The 19,193-nt window shown below is 36.8% G+C and overlaps 1 protein-coding gene across 1 annotated transcript in view; it reads left to right on the forward strand.

Annotated features, from left to right (window-relative positions):
* LOC116302681 (dipeptidyl peptidase 2) overlaps window positions 1-18,809 on the forward strand; it is a 41,031-nt gene extending 22,222 nt beyond the window's left edge. Inside the window, exons 10-11 of the mRNA XM_031712026.2 lie at window positions 9,090-9,160; window positions 18,073-18,809. Of these exons, the coding sequence (XP_031567886.1) occupies window positions 9,090-9,160; window positions 18,073-18,154 (153 nt within the window). The 3' untranslated portion in view covers window positions 18,155-18,809. The remainder of the gene's footprint in view (window positions 1-9,089; window positions 9,161-18,072) is intronic.
* Window positions 18,810-19,193: the final 384 nt, after the last annotated feature.

Raw genomic sequence — 19,193 nt, forward strand, 5'->3', positions numbered from 1 at the left:
AACCACTTTCGTTTTGGTTGTTTTAACCAGGCAGTTTTTACAGTGTAGAATAGGTATTCCACGTGAAGTCCTCACGGACCGAGGATGAAACTTTACATCAAAGCAACTAAGTAAACATATAAGATGTTGAGGATAAAAAGCCTGACAACAAATATCCCCTGCCTCGTAGAGAAATTCAACGGAACACTAAAAGGGATGATAAGGTAGTTCGTGGATGAAGACCCTATAGAAACTTGGATGAAATACTGCCCTACTTCTGTTTGCATACATGGAGGTGCCACAAGAATCAACTGGTGAGTTGTCCCCAATCGAACTGCTTTACGGCTGAAAGCTGAAATGTCCACTATAAGTGATGAAAAAAAAGTGGTCAAGCGAAGTATCCGAACCAAAAATGGTTGTGTCACATGTGCTCAAGATAAGATAACGCACATTTAATATCTTCAATGAGTGATTAGAAAATTTGGAAATAGCACAACAAAAACAGAAAAAAGGCTGCGACAAGAAGGCACGGCACAGAGAGTTTACTCCTGGGCAAGAAGTTCTTCTATTATTACCATTCAGTTCCGATTTACCAGAAGCAAAATGGCAAGGATCATATAAGATATTAAGTAAGGTGGGACCGGTAGAATATGAAATAGATACAGGAGACAAGAGGAAAACGATTAAAAAAATTATCATATTAATCTACTAAAATAATTCAACAGTAGGTCAGCCTTGGTAGGTGACGCATTGGTAGCTATTATATTAAAACACATCCATGTCGCACATAGACATACCATGGAATAGCGATGTAAGACAGACAACAGAACTCAAGATCAATGATGAATTACGTGACAAAGAAAAAGAAGAGCTGAAATATCTGCTGGATAGCTACAACAGAGTCATGAGCAACAAACCTGGAAAAACTACAGTTAGAAAGCACGACATCAAAATGAAGCCTGGATGTAGTCTAGTTAGACAAATACCTTATACTATACCACAAGCAGAATTTGAAAAGGTTAAAGTAGAGGTGAAAATGATGTTACAGCTTGGTGGTACAGGATAGTAGAGTCCAATTGCCCATGATAACCCAGATACCTGTAACGGAGCAGTCCAAACAATACACAGCTTTTGCAACACCCATGGGCTCTATATCAATGTAAGTATCTTCTGGGCGTTATTTAGTCTACAATAATATCTTTTGGATCAGAAGTTCATCATTGTAACCGATCATCAACCGTCGAGCTGTCTGAAGAAAATGAAAGATACTAATTAGAGAATGACCTGCTTGAGTTTAGATCTACAACCATGCTGCTGTGAATTTGTGTATCGAAAAGGATTGTCTAAAAGAAATGCGATGGCCCGACTATCGAGGGTGTAAAACGCTTCTTAGTTATAAAAACTCTATTGAGCTTTGATCTCATAAAATGAGGGAGTATGAAGAATTAGATACGTGCGATAACTCACATTCTCATTTCTTTCTTGAGAACCTGCTGTAAAAAATCTGATTTATGACGATCTAAAGCGAAAGACATCATGCTAATGAAGTTCTTAAGCTTACTTTGCAAATCCTCCACATTCTCCTAAAGTGGTTCGGTTAAGAGTGCACTTTCCAAAGCAATAAAACTATTTTTGTGTGCTTTCTTCACAATATTTACTTTATTTTTACAATTTCCATTTCCATTTGTATATTCGCCATCTTGAAAATAATATCGTAGACTAAGTCGCGTAATTGGGGGTTAGTTAAGGCCGTCCACACGAAAACGCGTAAACGGCGTTTTCAAAAGTATTCACTTTGGAGAGCGTTTTTAAAAGTATATGCGTTTACAGTGCGCGGTTTCATCGTTTACGCGTGGACGGAAGGGCTAAACGCATCAAAACGTATGCGTTTACGAATGAAAACATATACGTGTGGACAAGGTCTTAATCGACCCACTAATCTACCTTTGAACAACGGTTTTAAAACCACGAATTTTGGGTGATTTACCTCGTAGGGGGCTTTTCAAATAGAAAAATAAATAATAACTTACCCAAGATTACAGAATTTAATCTTCGTTTAGGCCTGATCCTAGATTAGCTTAACTTTTTAACAACCTGTTTTTTTTCCACTAATTTTCATAATGGTGGAAATCATCTTGATTTCGAATAATGAAAAAACAAATGAAATCAATTTTTTGGCTCCCATTTTATTTTAACCTTTTAGTTTTATCTAAATTGGGCTCCTTTGGCTACAACGATTGGAGCTCTGGTTTTACACAGTGCCTAAATTTTTATATTATGTTGTGTATAATGGACTTAAAAATATGAATAAACCTTTCCAATTTCTAAGTTTCAAAACTTAGTTCTTGCTCAAGGTATTGAGTCTTAGCGTAGTGGTAAGGAAGGAAGTGTAAAGGGTATTCTTTGATTGTACGTTACGTCATCTTTGCCTCTCAGGGGCCGGGCCGGAGCGATGGTACCATTTAATAAATAATTTCCTATCAACATCCATTGTTAACGGCACCAAAATGCTTTTGTCTTTTGACTCTCTTGGGAGTGCTTCCAACCTTTCTATTGCATGCGCAATACTATGCCGTCAAGTGATTAGGAAAGGACGGAGGTAGCAGATCACTTGACGGAAGTTTATGTCTACGCATGTTCTATTTTATTGACTGATGTTATTGAAGACAGTCCAACTAAAAATATCGATAGGCCCTTCGCAGTTCAGTAATCACGTGCTAATTAATTCACTGAAAGCCAATGAATGAACATTTTGATTTTGTACGACCTCTTTCGAGAGATCGTAATTACTGGGGTACCTGTGGTATCACAGTCATAAAATGCCTTTGTTTTTTTTTTTCTGTCTTCTCCACGACAAAATGGAAAAGTTGCGCAATAGTACCCAGGGGTCTTCAGGAACTTACCCAAGAGACATTTGCGGGCCTCTGCTAAGGGGCTCACATGTATATATCAATAGTCCAATCAATAAGCATGTACCAGATGTCAATCAATGTCACTATGTTGTCAAGTGATTATGAGAGGGCGGAGCTAGCAGATCACGTGGCACAGGTTTATGTCTACGCATGCTCTATTTTGTTGACTGCTGTAATTGAAGACAGCCTAAATAGAAATATTAATTTATCAATTTTTGTAAACAAGGATTTCAAGGCAAGAAGATACCAATGGTTTCGAAGCGACTATTTCTAAGAATTTTCAATGAACTTCATCTGCAATAGCTTGTTTTGGTTTACTCTTCATGATTCATCTGCTCGAGCAGTATTTTCTGCACGAACGAGCGAAGATCGATAAGGAGAACAGGGTTTCAAAAGTCAGAATTTATACGATAAGCGATACTGCAAATTCATTCAGCGTGACAATATAGATATTCTTATAGCCTACATTTATGTATTTATATTAATTGTTTTGGCTTCAAAGTCTACTCACAAAGAAACATGAGGTACATAGCAATATTTATTTTAAGATTCTATTTGATTTAAGAAGCAAAATATATAATTTGCTAAGCACATTCCAGGATTTGATCTTTGCCGTTCGAAGCGTTATGATCTCCTTTAATTTTTCTTCAAAAAAATGGTGAGGTCTGGAGCAAATATTAGTCCGTATTTACGTTTTAAATGAAGCATTTTGATTTTAAAGCGAGCTATACAATGCCCGTGCAAATGTGCACGTTTATGCTCGAACAACAACCTAATTACGTATGCCAAAAGCCGGACCGGAACTGGAATTGCAGTTCCAAATTGAGTTATTTATCAGTACTACTTTATCAGTATTTTTGGAAGCTCAACCAACTAAATACTCCATGCATGTTGAAACCAGGTCCTACACTCCCCCTTCCAGGTATCCCAGTCAACGCTGCCTACAGCGTCTAGTTAAACTGAATTTTGTAACACACTGGTTACACATCGTTTCATTCAGTTCTTTACGTATAGTTTAATATATGAGCAGGATTGTTTTATCAGGACTAAAACCTAACGATCTGCGAGTTTATCGAACAACTTCAAAAATGTATGAATAATTAAAGAGCATTTAACCGCCACCCGCTAAGCTCAGTTGGTAAGAGCGTCAGTCTGTTGTGCGGGAGGTCGTGGTTCAAGCCTCGGCCGGCCCAACACTCAGGGTCTTAAAATAACTGAGGAGAAGGTGCTGCCTTTGTAATTACATCTGCAAATGGTTAGACCATCAAGTCTTCTTGGACAAGGACTTAATACCGTAGGCCCTGTCTCCCAACCCTTCCTAACCAACAGTAAATGGGGGACATAAAAGAACCTGTTGAATTATTCGTGTAAGAGTAGGGGATTGTCTCCCGGTTCAACAGCCTATCCCAATTTGGAGGCATAACACTAATGTACTAATTAATCACTCATGATTGTAAGTTGCACGGCTGCTAATAGCTCCTTAATATGCAGCCCGAAAAGTCCTCCACTGCAATGTAAAGCGAATTGAGACATTGTGAAATGCGCTATAGAAGAACCCCATTATTTTTATTAATTAGGGCCCTTATTCGTTCCATGCTCTTGTACTCTTTTGGTCCTCTATAAAGATTTCAAAGTCTTTATATAAAGACATTGATGTTGAGCTATTATCAGGTATTAAGATCCATGCACTTGATGGATTTGAAGGACCAGATAGGTCTAAATGCTCATTAATTCATGACGTTTTGAAAAGTAGCTAAAAAGAATCAACCAATTTGAAATAAAAACAAAAATATTACTCTCCAGTACAGACACGTGACCGTTAACTGGAAAGTGCCTATTATAAAGATTTCAAGCCAAGAAGATAGTGATTATTTTGGACATTACTAAAACAGAGAATGGGGAATGACCGGGAATGGGGAATGGGGAATGGGAAATGGCGAATGGCGAATGGCGAATGGCGAATGGGGAATGGGGAATGGGGAATGGGGAATGGGGAATGGGGAATGGGGAATGGAAGATTGGGATGAGCGATCAGCGGTATTACCCTTAAAAAGTGACGTGGCGCTTGCAATCTATTTTTTTATGAAAAATTTGCCAAATATTCCACGGCAATGGTTCGTAATCTTACTAAAAGTGTTCGATAAAAAGGAAAATGATAACTAAGTATTACTTTTAGTATTTAAATTCATATTCAACTAGTTTTCGCAACTAACATTGATTTTCTGTCTGTAAAGTAATTAATAGCCTTAATATAAGATATTCATCTGACCTCCTAGCTGCACGATTCAACGAATTCTTTACAGAAAAGACTACCAACTTAAGAGCTGAATTGGAATAGTCATCTTTGCCTCCAGTTTTGATAAATACTGCAAGGAAGGAATATCAAAGTATTTTCAACAACTTCCAACCTTTACCTGTAACGATCATTCAGGAAATAGTGGCTGCCTCGTCTAACAAGCCATGTCCACTTGACCCAATTCCAACCAGTCTTGTCAAGTCAATTCCAATCCTTATGCCTAATATAGCATCAATCGTCAACCGATCAGTTACTACTGGCCATTTCACACCAACTCAAAACATCTTTGCTTCGTCCGCTTCTCAAAAAAAAAAAACCTAGACAAGGACTGTTTTTCCAACTACAGACCTATAGCAAATCTACCTTTCTTGGCTAAGATCATCGAAAGAACCGTGGCCAACCAGATTCATTCACATCTGGGCTGTTACATCTTTATCCCAAAATGCAATCTGCGTATAGAAAGTTCCACTCTACTGAGACCGCCCTTGTAAAAGTCACCAATGATATTCTGAGAGCGTTGGATAACCAAAGTGAAACGGTCTTGGTAATCCTCGACTTGTCAGCAGCATTTGACACCATCGACCATCGTATACTCCTTGACCGTCTGCATGGTAGCTTGCATTTGTGGTACAGCGCTTGACTGGCCCTCTTCTTATATAACAGACCGTTTACAAGTAGTCAAGATCAATGATTACTCGGGCTTTCAAAGAAATGCCCGAGGTATAAATTGGGCTTTATTTGTGTTCTGTCACAAATCGCAGTTGCGTTCAAAGCGCATGCGCAAGTTCTATGCGCGTAATATGCGCCACATAAGCACATGGTCGAGCATTGGCGGAATTTTTCAAGGTTTCGTCGGAAGGATGACAGTGTTCACGAAGAATTCTTTCGTTTTTCTGCTATAAAGCCCGAGTTCACGCAGATATGCGTCTAGTTCTATATCAAAACCCATTCCAATCAAGTGTGGTGTAGCACAGGGCTCAATGCTTGGACCATAATTGTTGCTGTATACCTCTCCTATCGAAGACATAGTTAACAGCCATTATCTTAATTACCGTAATTTTTAAAAGCTTCTCATTCATTTCTGGAGAGATTTTGAGTTTTTTTCCCCAATAAAAGGCAGGACAATAGACGGAAGTCCTTGTTCTTTAGTAGTGATTTCGAGCCATTTTAGCGATTTTTTTTTTTTTTTTTAATTCTTTTCCCCTCTATATGAAAAGACAAAGAAGGAGACTCCTGACCCTAAATCGAGTCGACCCACTCATAATCGGAGCAGAATTTTCGACATTAAAGGGGCACTTGGACGAAAATCACTCCAAAATGAAAACTCTTTCATTTGAGCTAAAACTTTGCTGAAATAATCTTTGATACATTAATAATCACTCACTGAAATATCTTTCTTATAGTCGAAAGAAAAGTGCCGAAATTTTATGGTTGATTTTCGTCCGCCATTAATTTGTTTGTCTCACGGCCAAATAGTCATTATGTACAGCGGTTTCTCTCTGTGACGTCATACATGCAACCCATTTAAGTTAGCGTCGCTTTAACCATACATTTCTTGTTCGATTACCTAAAGTTTATTTGATGTTTTAACGCGTTATCGTGAAAAGAATGAGCTCAGTAAACTTTTTTTAAAGCTTTGATACCTTTTCAAATGGTGGAAAGTCCTTTGGACGCTCTCTCTGTCAATCCTGAAGAGTTAGAACCAGTTGCTACCAACGAAGAAGTTATCGTGTATAAGAGAGAAGATGAAGCCGAACTAGAAGAAGAAGCAATGCTGGCGAAGAGGTTTTCATAAGAATTCCTTACTTTCATTCCATTATTTGTATTTGCTATATATACTGTCCATGATATAAAGATCTTAAATTTGAAGTTTCAATATAATCTAACAGCTATTGATGTTATGAAAAAATCTGCCATTGCCTTTTGAATTCTGCGTTGTGATATAAATATTTGTGATAATTACTTAGATCTATGTGCCGAATAATCTAGAATGTGAGCTCGTAATTCTCCTAATTTGCTACAGAACGTTTATTATTTGCTCCAAAATGTTTATTATGTTTATTATGTTTATTAAAATAGGTAAAAACATACGATTATCTAATATCATCTTTGTAAAAAAACATGTCAAAGGTTTCTTATTTATTACTCGCCCGACAGCGGCGTCTGTCACTCAGCTCGTAGATTTTACTTTTGTGTCGGATGTCTCGCGGACCCAAATTGTGAGGTTGCTCTTTGCGCTTGTATGTAAATATACCTTGAAAAGTTGTTATCCTTTAGTGTTATCCTTAGACTGATTCGAATAGATCCCGAATCTCTCTCTGTCACTTCGCGCGATGGAGCCGCTAGAATCTCTCCCATGCGTCCTGAGCTTTATTGTGATTCTCGGCGTGCCGAGATGTATTGCAATTTCCCAATTATGATCGTCAATATTATCGAAACTGAAAAAAAATTTCAGCGCCTAGACATTGTTTGGTCATAGAGTAGTTAAGGAATCGAATAAAACATTATATATTTTCTGAATAAACCAAATAAACCGAGTTTTACGAACATGGTACATACATTTATTTAGCCACTAATGTTTTGGTTTGGGTTGAATGTATGTGGTCATACGTTACTCGTGCCAGTCTGCTTGAGCCGAATTCTTGTAACAAGAAATTAATGGCGGACGAAAATAAATTGTAAAATTTTGGTCCTTTCCTTTCGAATATTAGAAAGACATTTCAATGAGTGGTTCTTAATGTATTCAAGATTATCTCAGCAAAGTTCCAGCTCGAATGAAAGAATTTTAATTTTGAAGCGATTTTCGTCCAAGTAGCACTTTAAATCGCGTTCCCCGGCTTCCTAACTTCGCAGGGCAACGAAGGGGTAAATTTGAACCCAGGTCACCTCTGTCGATTGGTCCAACCCTTCCTTCCTTCGTATTTTAACGGCAATTTTATGATGGAGTTTAATATCTTTCTTCTGGCTGCTGGCCTCTGTAAGTGGACTTCTTGGGACATTGTGTGTTTCGTAAAATTGGAAATTTGTTGCTTCTCCTCTTTTTAATCTCATTTCCTTGCCATATATCTTATTTACCTCGTTTGCTCGGTCCGTAACGTAAAATTTGGCAATTTTTTTATTATAAAAAATCTAGATTGCAAGCGCAAGCGCTATGACACTTTTTAAGGGTAATACAGCTGATAGCTCGTCCGAGTCATCCATTCCCCATTCCCGGTCCATCCCCATTCCCTGTTTTAGTAACCGATTATTTCTAAGCGATTATTTCTAAGAATTTTCAAACATCATGAACAATAGATTGTTTTGGTTAACTATCTTGATCAGTATTCTCTGCACGAACAAGCGAAGATCGGTAAGAAGAACTGTTTTTCAAGACCAGATTTACGATAAGCGATATAAACAAATTCATTTAACAGGACTTGTACAAAGGTACAAAGGTAAATAGCAATATTTATCTTAAGATTCTATTTGATTAAAGAAACAGAATAAATAATTTGCTAAAATTCAACTTCATTAAAACATTTTTCGTTATCAGGCAAAGAATTTTGTTTTAAAGTATGAGTTGTGTGGACTATAAACATTTCTAGACTGGCCAATACCGACTGACAGTTTTTGACTAGTGGAGTGGAAGGGAGAGTTATCAATATCTCTGTCTGTTGTCCACAGTCTCTATTTTTGCAACTCCCTGCGTGGCGCTTCAAACTCATACCCTATCCCCGCGTGGCCAAAACAGGGAGAAACCCCCACTTGACTGAGTTAGGAGGGAAAAGAGGGACTAAACAGCCCATAGTGTATGATCCAGTGTCAAGACTCATTCACCTGGCCAAATACAATTTTCTGATTCTTTGTTGAAGCTTATGAATTGTTAATGAGCTTGAAAAGACAAAATCACTTTTTTTTCATAGGTACTCGAATCTGTCTCATCATCATTAGTGGCCATATTAATAAAAGGAGGAGCCCACCATCTTGATCTCAGGTAAGCCAAGTTTAAGGTATTAAGATACGTTTACGACCACTTTGCGCGCGAACTTAAATTACACGCTCGCTTTACAGTATAACACAAACAAAGTTTACATTTTCTGAAAGCTGAATAAACGTAATCTATGAAAAATTTTGAAACAGAATTTTTTATTGCAGTTGACGTTATTGTCCTCGAAGCGAAATTAAACCATGCCTTGGTAAAAAAAAATTGACGGACACTTAAATTTAAAGCTATAGTAGGAGGTAATAAGCTCAAAAAGGTATCCGATTTTTGATATGATCTCTTTTATATCGCTATTTTTCCTCGAAGTTCGGCGATTGCTTTAGAGTAAAAAAGGTCATAACTTTGGAAAGAAATTAAATTTCGAAAATCGGAAACGGCCTTTTTTGAATCATGAGTTTATTTACAAACTTTCCAAGTTTTAGAAAAATCCAATGAAATCCGAGTTTTAGCTTTATAAAGTTGTGGTTTTAGCGGCAAAAAACATTTGAGAAAAATAGGCGCTCAATAAGCGCATGTGGCTACTGGCATAAGAAATTATTGTTATACAGGAAAGGAATGGAAGTTGGTACAATGTAGCTGATTTAGCATAAACCTATTAGCATACGATCACGAATCCTGCAATCTGATTGGCTAACGTACTCACTATCTATCCAGTGATAGATAGCGAGTAGCGAAAAATAAACAGGTGCATGGTCAAGTTTCGTCGAAATCTCTGCTTGTTCTCTAAAACATCTTTAAAAATCGATTGTAGAAAAGACAAGACTGTATCAAGGAAAGGAACTGAGGTACAGATAAGTAAAAACTGAAGAATTATGGCAGTTTTAACCAGAAAAAGCGGCCGTCAGATTTCACTGAGATTTTCATGTGCAAACTTTACGACGGACAAACAACTGACTACTGAGATAATGATGGCATTTTAAAAGAATTCCCTCAAAGAACAGAAAAAAATCCAAAAAACAACTTATTCACAGTCATGTATTCAAGAAGAACGGTAAAAAGAAACGCTAAGAACAGACGAAACAATAAAGAAAAGGCAAAGCAAATTGTAAACATGGCACGGCTTTGAATGATCTGACAACAAAGTATTTGTAAATAAATTATTTCAGTTTATCACTCATTAATTAGAAAAATGATTCCAAGATAAGATAAAAAACGGAGAGAAAGAGAGTTTTGACAGTAATGATAGAGACAAAAAGCTATAAAAATAGAGCAGGTTTAAGCTTCACGTCAATACTTCTAGTCGAGTTCACAAATATGAATAAAAACAGTGCTGCCGGTTGACCGTCGCTTTGTACAGTAAAGTTTTCAGTGTCATTTTTTGTTTTCAATACTATGATATTAGCTAGCAGGTTTACACTAAAACAATAGACCAGTTTCGAATTCCAAATTACCGCTGTGTTCCTTGATTACAGACTCATTTGCACAGGGTTTGCCTCGTATCAGTTTTTAAATATTCACAAATACCAACAGAAAAGTAAAGAATGCACAACTTAAACAATACAAACAGTTTTGAAACTCGACGGACCTTGACTGGAACCCGAGAATATTCTGCACAACCTCGAGGTTAACCCTGTGCAAATGAGTCTGTAATCACGAAACACAGCGGTAATTTGGAATTCGAAAGGGTCTATTAGACTACTCGTTCTCGTTTTCTATGAGGCAAATAGTCGATTCGGCGCTACTCGCCTCATCGACTATCTATTGACTCATAGAAATCTCGACCTCGTAGTCTAATTGTTAAATATGAAGGATATATAGGTAATTAAAATAGCGGTGTTGCTGAAAAAAATATAAATGTTGAAAGTAAAGGTTTCGGTATAGGTTTTTATTAAATGTCGATATTGATTAATTTGGGCTTCCTGTGTTATGCCGATTCATTTTGTGCAACTGTTGCATGACTGAAACAAAATGGCGATCATATTTTGAGGAACGTTTTCCTCGTTTTCTCGATGAAAAAGCCACAATGTTCTCCCAGATTTAGATAAATTTTCCCTTGAGGTCTCTTCTACTTCATATGTGATTCTGTTTTGACGACTAACAGGCAAGATATGAAAATATGCTTTGTTTATTTACTCGATAGTGACAGAGTTAATTTCACACTGACCCCATGACAATAGTGTCTACTACTTTGTAGTAGGCACTAAAAACGACAAGGTATAAAATACAACAGTGCAAAGTGCTATAATTTGGTATAGATATTAAGGAGATACTATCAATCCCACTATGGGGCTGAATTATCCTCCGAAGAGGCTCAATTATCCTCCGAAGAAGCTCAATTATCGTCCGAAGAGGCTCAATTATCCTCCGAAGAGGCTGCCATATTTTTTTATCTGCATTTTTTTATCTGAGGTCAGCCATTGACCAAACATCGCCCTAAATTTGACTAACACCTGCAAAACCTTTCACTTTACCGTATAGAAATACCAAATGAAAGCTGTTATGAATAATATGGTTGAATTTTATGAGAACACGGCTTACTTGTGGTTCCATTTGTCGTCATTTCTTCGATGTCGCATCGCTTACTCTTCAGTAAGAGGGAGATTTTTTTATTTAAGCCGTGATTGGTTCCGAAGTTTATATATTGTTACGGACTTACTTACACAACTCGATGACATAGTGGCTTCGCCTCTACGAGGCAGCAGCCACAAAAATCTTGCCATCACTTGTCAAATTAGTTCTTCTGTTATGTCGACTTTGTGGCGTTTGAAGAGGCGGAATTGGCCGATTGCTCACTAGGAATTAGAATTTCTGTGGACGATTCGTGCTGTCATAATATAATCGAAGAGGATCGCTCTTTCTCGAAGCCGGTTCTTTCGGTCGGCGGGAATATTTAGCGATGGAAGATTTCCGGTCTATATTTAGTCACGAACTCAGTTTTTCTCAAAATTTAGGGCATTACAGTCAAAATCTGGCAAACGTTTCACAGGAAAGATAACATTTCAAACCTGCGAAAAAGCAAAATAAATTTTTTGGAGAAAACCTCATTCTTTGTATCCTAATACCTAAAAATTGACACGGGAGAACCTACATAGCACTTTTTACTGGGATACCTGTGGTATCAACGGCATAAAATGCCTTTGTTTTTTTTTTTCTGTCTTCACGACAAAATGGAAAAGTTGCGCAATAGTACCCAGGGATCTTCAGGAACTTACCCAAGAGACCTTTGCGGGCATCTGCTATGAGGTTCACATCAATAGTCCAATCAATTATCATGTACCAGATGTCAATCAATGTCACTGTTGTCAAGTGATTTTGAGAGGGCGGAGCTAGCAGATCACGTGGCACAGGTTTATGTCTACGCATGCTCTATTTTGTTGACTGCTGTAATTGAAGACAGCCTAACTAGAAATATTAATTTATCAATTTCGTAAACAAGGATTTCAAGGCAAGAAAATACCAATGGTTTCGAAGCGACTATTTCTAAGAATTTTCAATGAACTTCATCTGCAATAGCTTGTTTTGGTTTACTCTTCATGATTCATCTGCTCGAGCAGTATTTTCTGCACGAGCGAGCGAAGATCGATAAGGAGAACAGGGTTTCAAAAGTCAGAATTTATACGATAAGCGATACTGCAAATTCATTCAGCATGACAATATAGATATTCTTATAGCCTACATTTATGTATTTATATTAACTGTTTTGGCTTCAAAGTCTACCCACAAAGAAACATGAGGTACATAGCAATATGATATTTATTTTAAGATTCTATTTGATTTAAGAAGCAAAATGAATTATTTGCTAAGCACATTCCAGGATTTGATCTTTGACGTTCGAAGCGTTATGATCTCCTTTAATTTTTTCTTCAAAAAAATGTTTATTCACTAAGAAATATCGATAAATTATAAAATTATAAAATGTATAGCAATTATGAGAGAGGTCTGGAGCAAATATTAGCCCGTATTTACGTTTTAAATGAAGCATTTTGATTTTAAAGCGAGCTATACAATGCCCGTGCAAATGTGCACGTTTATGCTCGGACAACAACCTAATTACGTATGCCAAAATCCGGACCGGAACTAGAATTGCAGTTCCAGATTGAGTTCCAGTTGAACTACTTTATCAGTATTTTTGGAAGCTCAACCAATTAAATACTCCATGCATGTTGAAACCAGGTCCTCCACTCCCCTTCCAGGTATCCCAGTCAACGCTGCCTACAGCGTCTAGTTTATTCTATTCTAAATACCGGAAATAAAACATGAAATAACAATAACTTTTAAAGGGACTCTGAGGTACCAGACACATCTTAGCTTAAAATGTACATCAAACCTTGTTGATTTTGAAAATCCAAATAAAAATTCCATGAAATGCGTTTTTTGGGGTGATATCGTCCGTCAAAGTTGCGAAATGACTTAAGCTGGGATCCCTGTGGAATATCACGGATTTGATGGCTTGGGATAAATGAGGTGTGATGACGTCAGATAGTGGAACATGTTGGATAGCTAGAGTTGAATCAGCCAAATTTCGCTATGGAAGTATGGCTGTTCTTTATCAATTTGAGCCGGAATTTGCTTGAGGAGAAGAATATAATACATGATAGTGTAAACGAGGGAAGAGAGCTAGAAGAAGTGGCGAACGAGGAAAGGTTTCAAGGGATCGATTAAAGTCAGCAATGTGTCGTGATGCAAACAGCTAGCTGATGTGTGTTTATGTTGTTAAATGAGCTTATTAGGTAAAAGATTATTAAATAAATGAAACATTTTATTTCACGCAAGATTTCAATATTTTCTGATGTTAAACTCAACGTAATTTTTAGACATATGCATCACGGCTATTGTGTCTGAATCGAGGACTGCATTTTATAGTTTCTCTTCATGACAGAAAAGGCTCATATTTCCAAATTGAACAAATATTACAAATAAGTGAGTTTTTTTCAGTATTTTCTATTACGTTCTTATATTCCAAATAAGTGAGATTTTTTCGGTATTTTCTATTTAAAATACGTTCAATTGTTTATTCATTTCGCTTAAAAGCTTTTTCAGCCCTCTGCGTTGTGCTAGTTTATAGCGGAGCTCACGCGCGGTATAGAATAGGGACCTTAAGCTGCAGGACGGCAACGACGACGACGACGGCAAATATACAATAGCACTAATTGCGCTATTCAATAGATACTCGTTGGAATGTACGAAATACTATGCATCATTACCGTCTTATGCCGAAAGTAAGACGGGAAATGTCCAATTTTTGCGTACTAAAGAGAACGGCTACGCCAAAAGCTTACATTTGCTGATTTTCGTTCTAAGTAAAGCGCTCCCAAAAGACGACATTTCACTCTAAAACGGGGGTGCTTATCGAGTAAAATACTAGATAAACACTAGATAATAATACAATAGAAGGTTGAAGCGCCTCAATTTCGCCCACGTTGTCGCCCACGTTGCCGTCCTGCAGCTTAAGGTCCCTAATATGGTAAACTATGCAACTCAGTTTTCGTGGTCATCGCATGGGAACCCTGTGCGTAATGCTAAAAGTGTCGCCCGCCAGGTGTACATCGCGTTTTTGATTGGTCGAGCTTTCAAATCACACGACTATTTTTAACGAGGTTTTTAACTATCATTTTTTTGTAAATATTGTAAAAACGAAACAAAAAATTATTGAAGAAATCATGGAAAAAAAGAATTCGCCGCAGTGTGACGATAGAGGTTAGGACATTTTCTATTTTCTATTTTCTATAGTTTTATTTAGTGTAGATAACATAGCTACAACATTACCGGAAAACGAGCAACAAGCTAGCATGACGAACGAGCGAAAAAAGTACTTGTTTTGTTCTTATGGTAAGAGTATTCATAGTTCATACATGATATAAAATAATCATTTGAAAAAGCACTTTTTGACTTCCACAATTAGACAAATCCAAGAGATTTTTTAACAAAGTTTAAAGCTAAATAACATTCCTAAAATTACCAGCAAACGAGTAACGAACTACGATGACAAACGTGCGAAAAAATGTACCTGTTTTGTTATTATGATAAGAGTACTTTCATTTTGAATTTCATTCAATGATTTTATATCTTTCTACAGATAATTTATCTAAAAATTGAATGAGTTTTGAAATTACACCAAACATTCAACTGTTTATTGAGATTTTCGACCTAGTACATGATTATAAAAATGAGCTTAAATTTGTGTTGTTGTGAGATATGTTATTGTATAAATAGCAGTACCTTGTCTTTCACTTTCAAAAGCTAAGAAAATATTAAAAAACATTTCCAAATGCCAATTTACTGACAAAGAAAATTTATTTTGTATTTGCATTGCATTTTGCGTTATTTTCTATTTTGCCTCAGTTGTTCTTGTCAAGTATAAATGAATGTAAACTTATTAGTTTTTCAAAAACTTTTGTTGTTAACAAGATGAAAACTAGTAAAATTGAATTTTCAAAATCTAGGTTAAAGCTTGTGTTTTCAAGCTTCTCGAAAAATAGTTTTAAAGACTTTTATGAATGAGAATACGGTTCTTGTAAAAACATAAAACTTTTGATGTGGATAATTAACCAAACATGGTTATTAGTGTAAAAGAAGTAAAAGTAAGCTTATGTATTTTGCTCACCTTTTTTTTTTACCAGTTTTCAAGTCTGTTTCATAGTCTTGATTTGTCCATAAAAGTTCGGAAATCTCCAAAATTTCGATTTCAATAAAAGACATCCGAGGTAAATTTCACTAAACCTGATATTGTATTGGATTATTTGTAGTTAACTTTCGTTTTATAAGTAAAATTAACCAGGAATTCAAACCTTAAAAAATGTCGGCCATAGAAAACTTTGTCGAAGAATCTTCCAAGAAAAAAACTAGCCCCTGGGGGGTTGATGGTGAGTTGTGTACAAAATTCATATAAGTGGGAGAGTATTCTTGCGCAAAGAAAACGATGTAGTGCATTTTGATTCGTTTTCAGTGCATGTTTTTTATTATGGGAGACATCTTAATATTGCGATTTTAATTTTATCTTCCATATTCATTCAAATTGGGCTCCCTGTGACTTGCGTATCGGGAGCTCCGCTTTTAGGCAGTGCCTAAATATATTTAATATCGCCAATTTACATTGCGAATGCATAGTTATCTTAGCAAAAAGATCAGAAGAGTAATCCCAGCATGTGTGGTATCCAAAATAAGATCTACCTTCCCTGAATGTATGACGAAGATACTGGATTTAAAGAAGATGGAAGTGAAGATGAAGTTGCTGACACGTACACCACATCGATTCCTTGAAGCCTTTCCTCGTTCGCCACTTCTTCTAGCTCTCTTCCCTCGCTTACACTATCATGTATTATATTCTTCTCCTCAAGCAAATTCCGGCTCAAATTGATAAAGAACAGCCATACTTCCATAGCGAAATTTGGCTGATTCAACTCTAGCTATCCAACATGTTCCACTATCTGACGTCATCACACCTCATTTATCCCAAGCCATCAAATCCGTGATATTCCACAGGGATCCCAGCTTAAGTCATTTCGCAACTTTGACGGACGATATCACCCCAAAAAACGCATTTCATGGAATTTTTTTTTGGATTTTCAAAATCAACAAGGTTTGATGTACATTTTAAGCTAAGATGTGTCTGGTACCTCAGAGTCCCTTTAACATAGCAATAGATATGCGACAATTTCTTCTGAAATATAAATTACCACAACTCCTTCCATTGTGCACATTCGTTCTAACGATATCTAGAATATGCGTGACCTACCCACCAACCACCAATCATGATGTGGTGCGCGGCGTCTGTAATACACGTGAATACCGTCAATTCAAAAAATGTTGTCGACCAACTCAAGCTACGCGACTGGACCGAAAGGAACTCTGGGTAGTAATCATTGAAGCCAAGTTGACTCCATAATTTTATCTGGCTAGTTATGCCTGGTTTACAGCACGAACCTTCGTAGGCGAGCGGGAAGTGTTGAAGGAAACGTTTCTTAAATGCCTTCATATCTTCGGAATTGTGAACTGAATCATAACTACTTTGTTTTTCTTTCCCTAAGCCAAAGACATGCATTTGATGGATTGTTTCTCGCCATTATTATCTTATTACTAGTGGGAACAATTTATTCAGAACGAATATTTAATCGCTTCAGTGATTTTTACCCATATTCCTTTCGGTCCAGTCGCGTAGGCTTGAGCCGGTCGACGACAACGTTTTTTGAATTGACTGTATACCGTTGTCCACTTTAGTGGGCAGCAGCAATTTTCCGCTACTCCATATCGCATTGTATATTCATGTGTATTGTAGTTACTGACAGTAAATCACTTTTTTATATTAGAGTGCAAACAATTAATCCGTGAAACACTAATTACTAAATAGTACAAAATAGTGCTAATTAAGCAATAGAAAACAATAAAATTTGCATGAAATTGTACTATTTAGTATTGCTAAAGTTTCATGGTTATAGAGTACAAACACTGTAAGGCCCCGTCCACACTATGCTGGATAAATTTGAATCCGAATTTTCAAACCGAAACCGAAAAAAAAGTTTTCCGTCCACACTAATACGGCTAGCCGGCGTTTTCAAATAGCCCTTATCGTAGATGAGCACGCCACCCCAACAAACCAGCGGTATCGTGAAGAACATAGCATCAAAACGAGACTATCGGGTCGAGCTTAGGATAATTTGCTAAGAAATTACAAATATTCGAGGGAACACTACATTTTCATGGATATCTATGATATACAAAGTATTTTGTAGTCTTTCTAACTATGGTTAAACACTATATAGCTTTTGGATGTATGAAGCGTACCACGGAAAATTAACAATTCTACTAAAAAAAAAACAAAATGAAATTTGTCAGAAAAGCTGTTTCAAGCACGCGCGTGTGCTGAGGTAATTTTTCAATACGTCCTCCTATTTCCACAGACAATAGACCAATTAGAAAGGGAGGAAATTCCCAAAAGTAATAAAAAATGTCTTTTTTTATTTCAGGCCTTCTAACCCCAATGATCCACCTGATGTTACCGCCGCCCGTGAACAAGAACTTGCTTTAATTCGCAAGTGGATTTCTTAAGCTTTAAGAGTAGTGAACAGTAAAAGAGAGAAGAAAAAACAGTCACAAATTATAACTCTCTATTGCATTTGTTTCTAAATTTTTTCTCCAGCTTTAGGTTTTTAATTGAAAACATTGATGCCTTACAGCACCACAGTTGTCCAAGGACACTGAAGATGCTGCAAATCCATAGGAGTGCATGAAAGCAGTTGTATAGTAGCTTATAGTAGGCGGTAGTCCACTGTTCCTTCCCTGGCCTAGGTGTATTTTCCATAATGTGGGTTAAAATAGTTATCATAGTGCTTTCATTTTGTTTTATTGGCTCGCCCGACATATATTCAAAATCCCATGACGTATTATGAATTCGATGGGCTGATGAACTAGAAATAGCTTATACAAACTGAAGGTATTTTCTTCGGAATTACCTGTTTTGAAAGCTATGAAAACCAGGTAACCTGTTTAAAATTTTGCACCTGTTTTTTCGTTTTTTTTTTCCTTTTCCAACTAAACACTCAACAAGTTGTTGCATAGTGCAAGTAAACCGTTGCAGGCATGCATGGGGAGAATGGAAAAAAAGTGATTTTCGGTAGTTATAATCAATGGGACAATCTAGGGAAATCCATGGCTAATGCAGGCTCACACATAGATATCTAACAGGCAACCCATATAAAGATTTGACATTTATTGTTTTCAATTAATACACTAATATTTACACTGAGCGGGGGTCTGTAAAAATCGACCAAAGGTGTGCAATATAAAAAAAAATCGAATTTTTTCTTACTTAGCCCAAATGTAGGCCCCAGATGAACTATTAAGAGTAGGTCTCTGTAAGACTCAAGCAAAGTGGGAAATGAAATGTTTTGACCACCCAACAAATTTGGTGTGCGAGTAGGCCATTATATGGGATTCACAAAAACAACAACAATTTGGTCACCAAAAGTACTGTTGCCATGGAAACGGCAAGTGTTTTATGAGACCTTGATTTCCAATTTTTGGTATCAATGAAACCCATTCGAAGGTAAAATTCAATGTTGTGTTTCTCATACACGTTAAACTTAAT

The sequence above is a fragment of the Actinia tenebrosa genome, unplaced genomic scaffold (genome assembly GCF_029948245.1).
Source record: "Actinia tenebrosa isolate PJP-AT-01 unplaced genomic scaffold, QUT_ActTen_1.0 PGA_scaffold15__27_contigs__length_11533743, whole genome shotgun sequence".
Lineage (NCBI taxonomy): Eukaryota > Metazoa > Cnidaria > Anthozoa > Actiniaria > Actiniidae > Actinia > Actinia tenebrosa.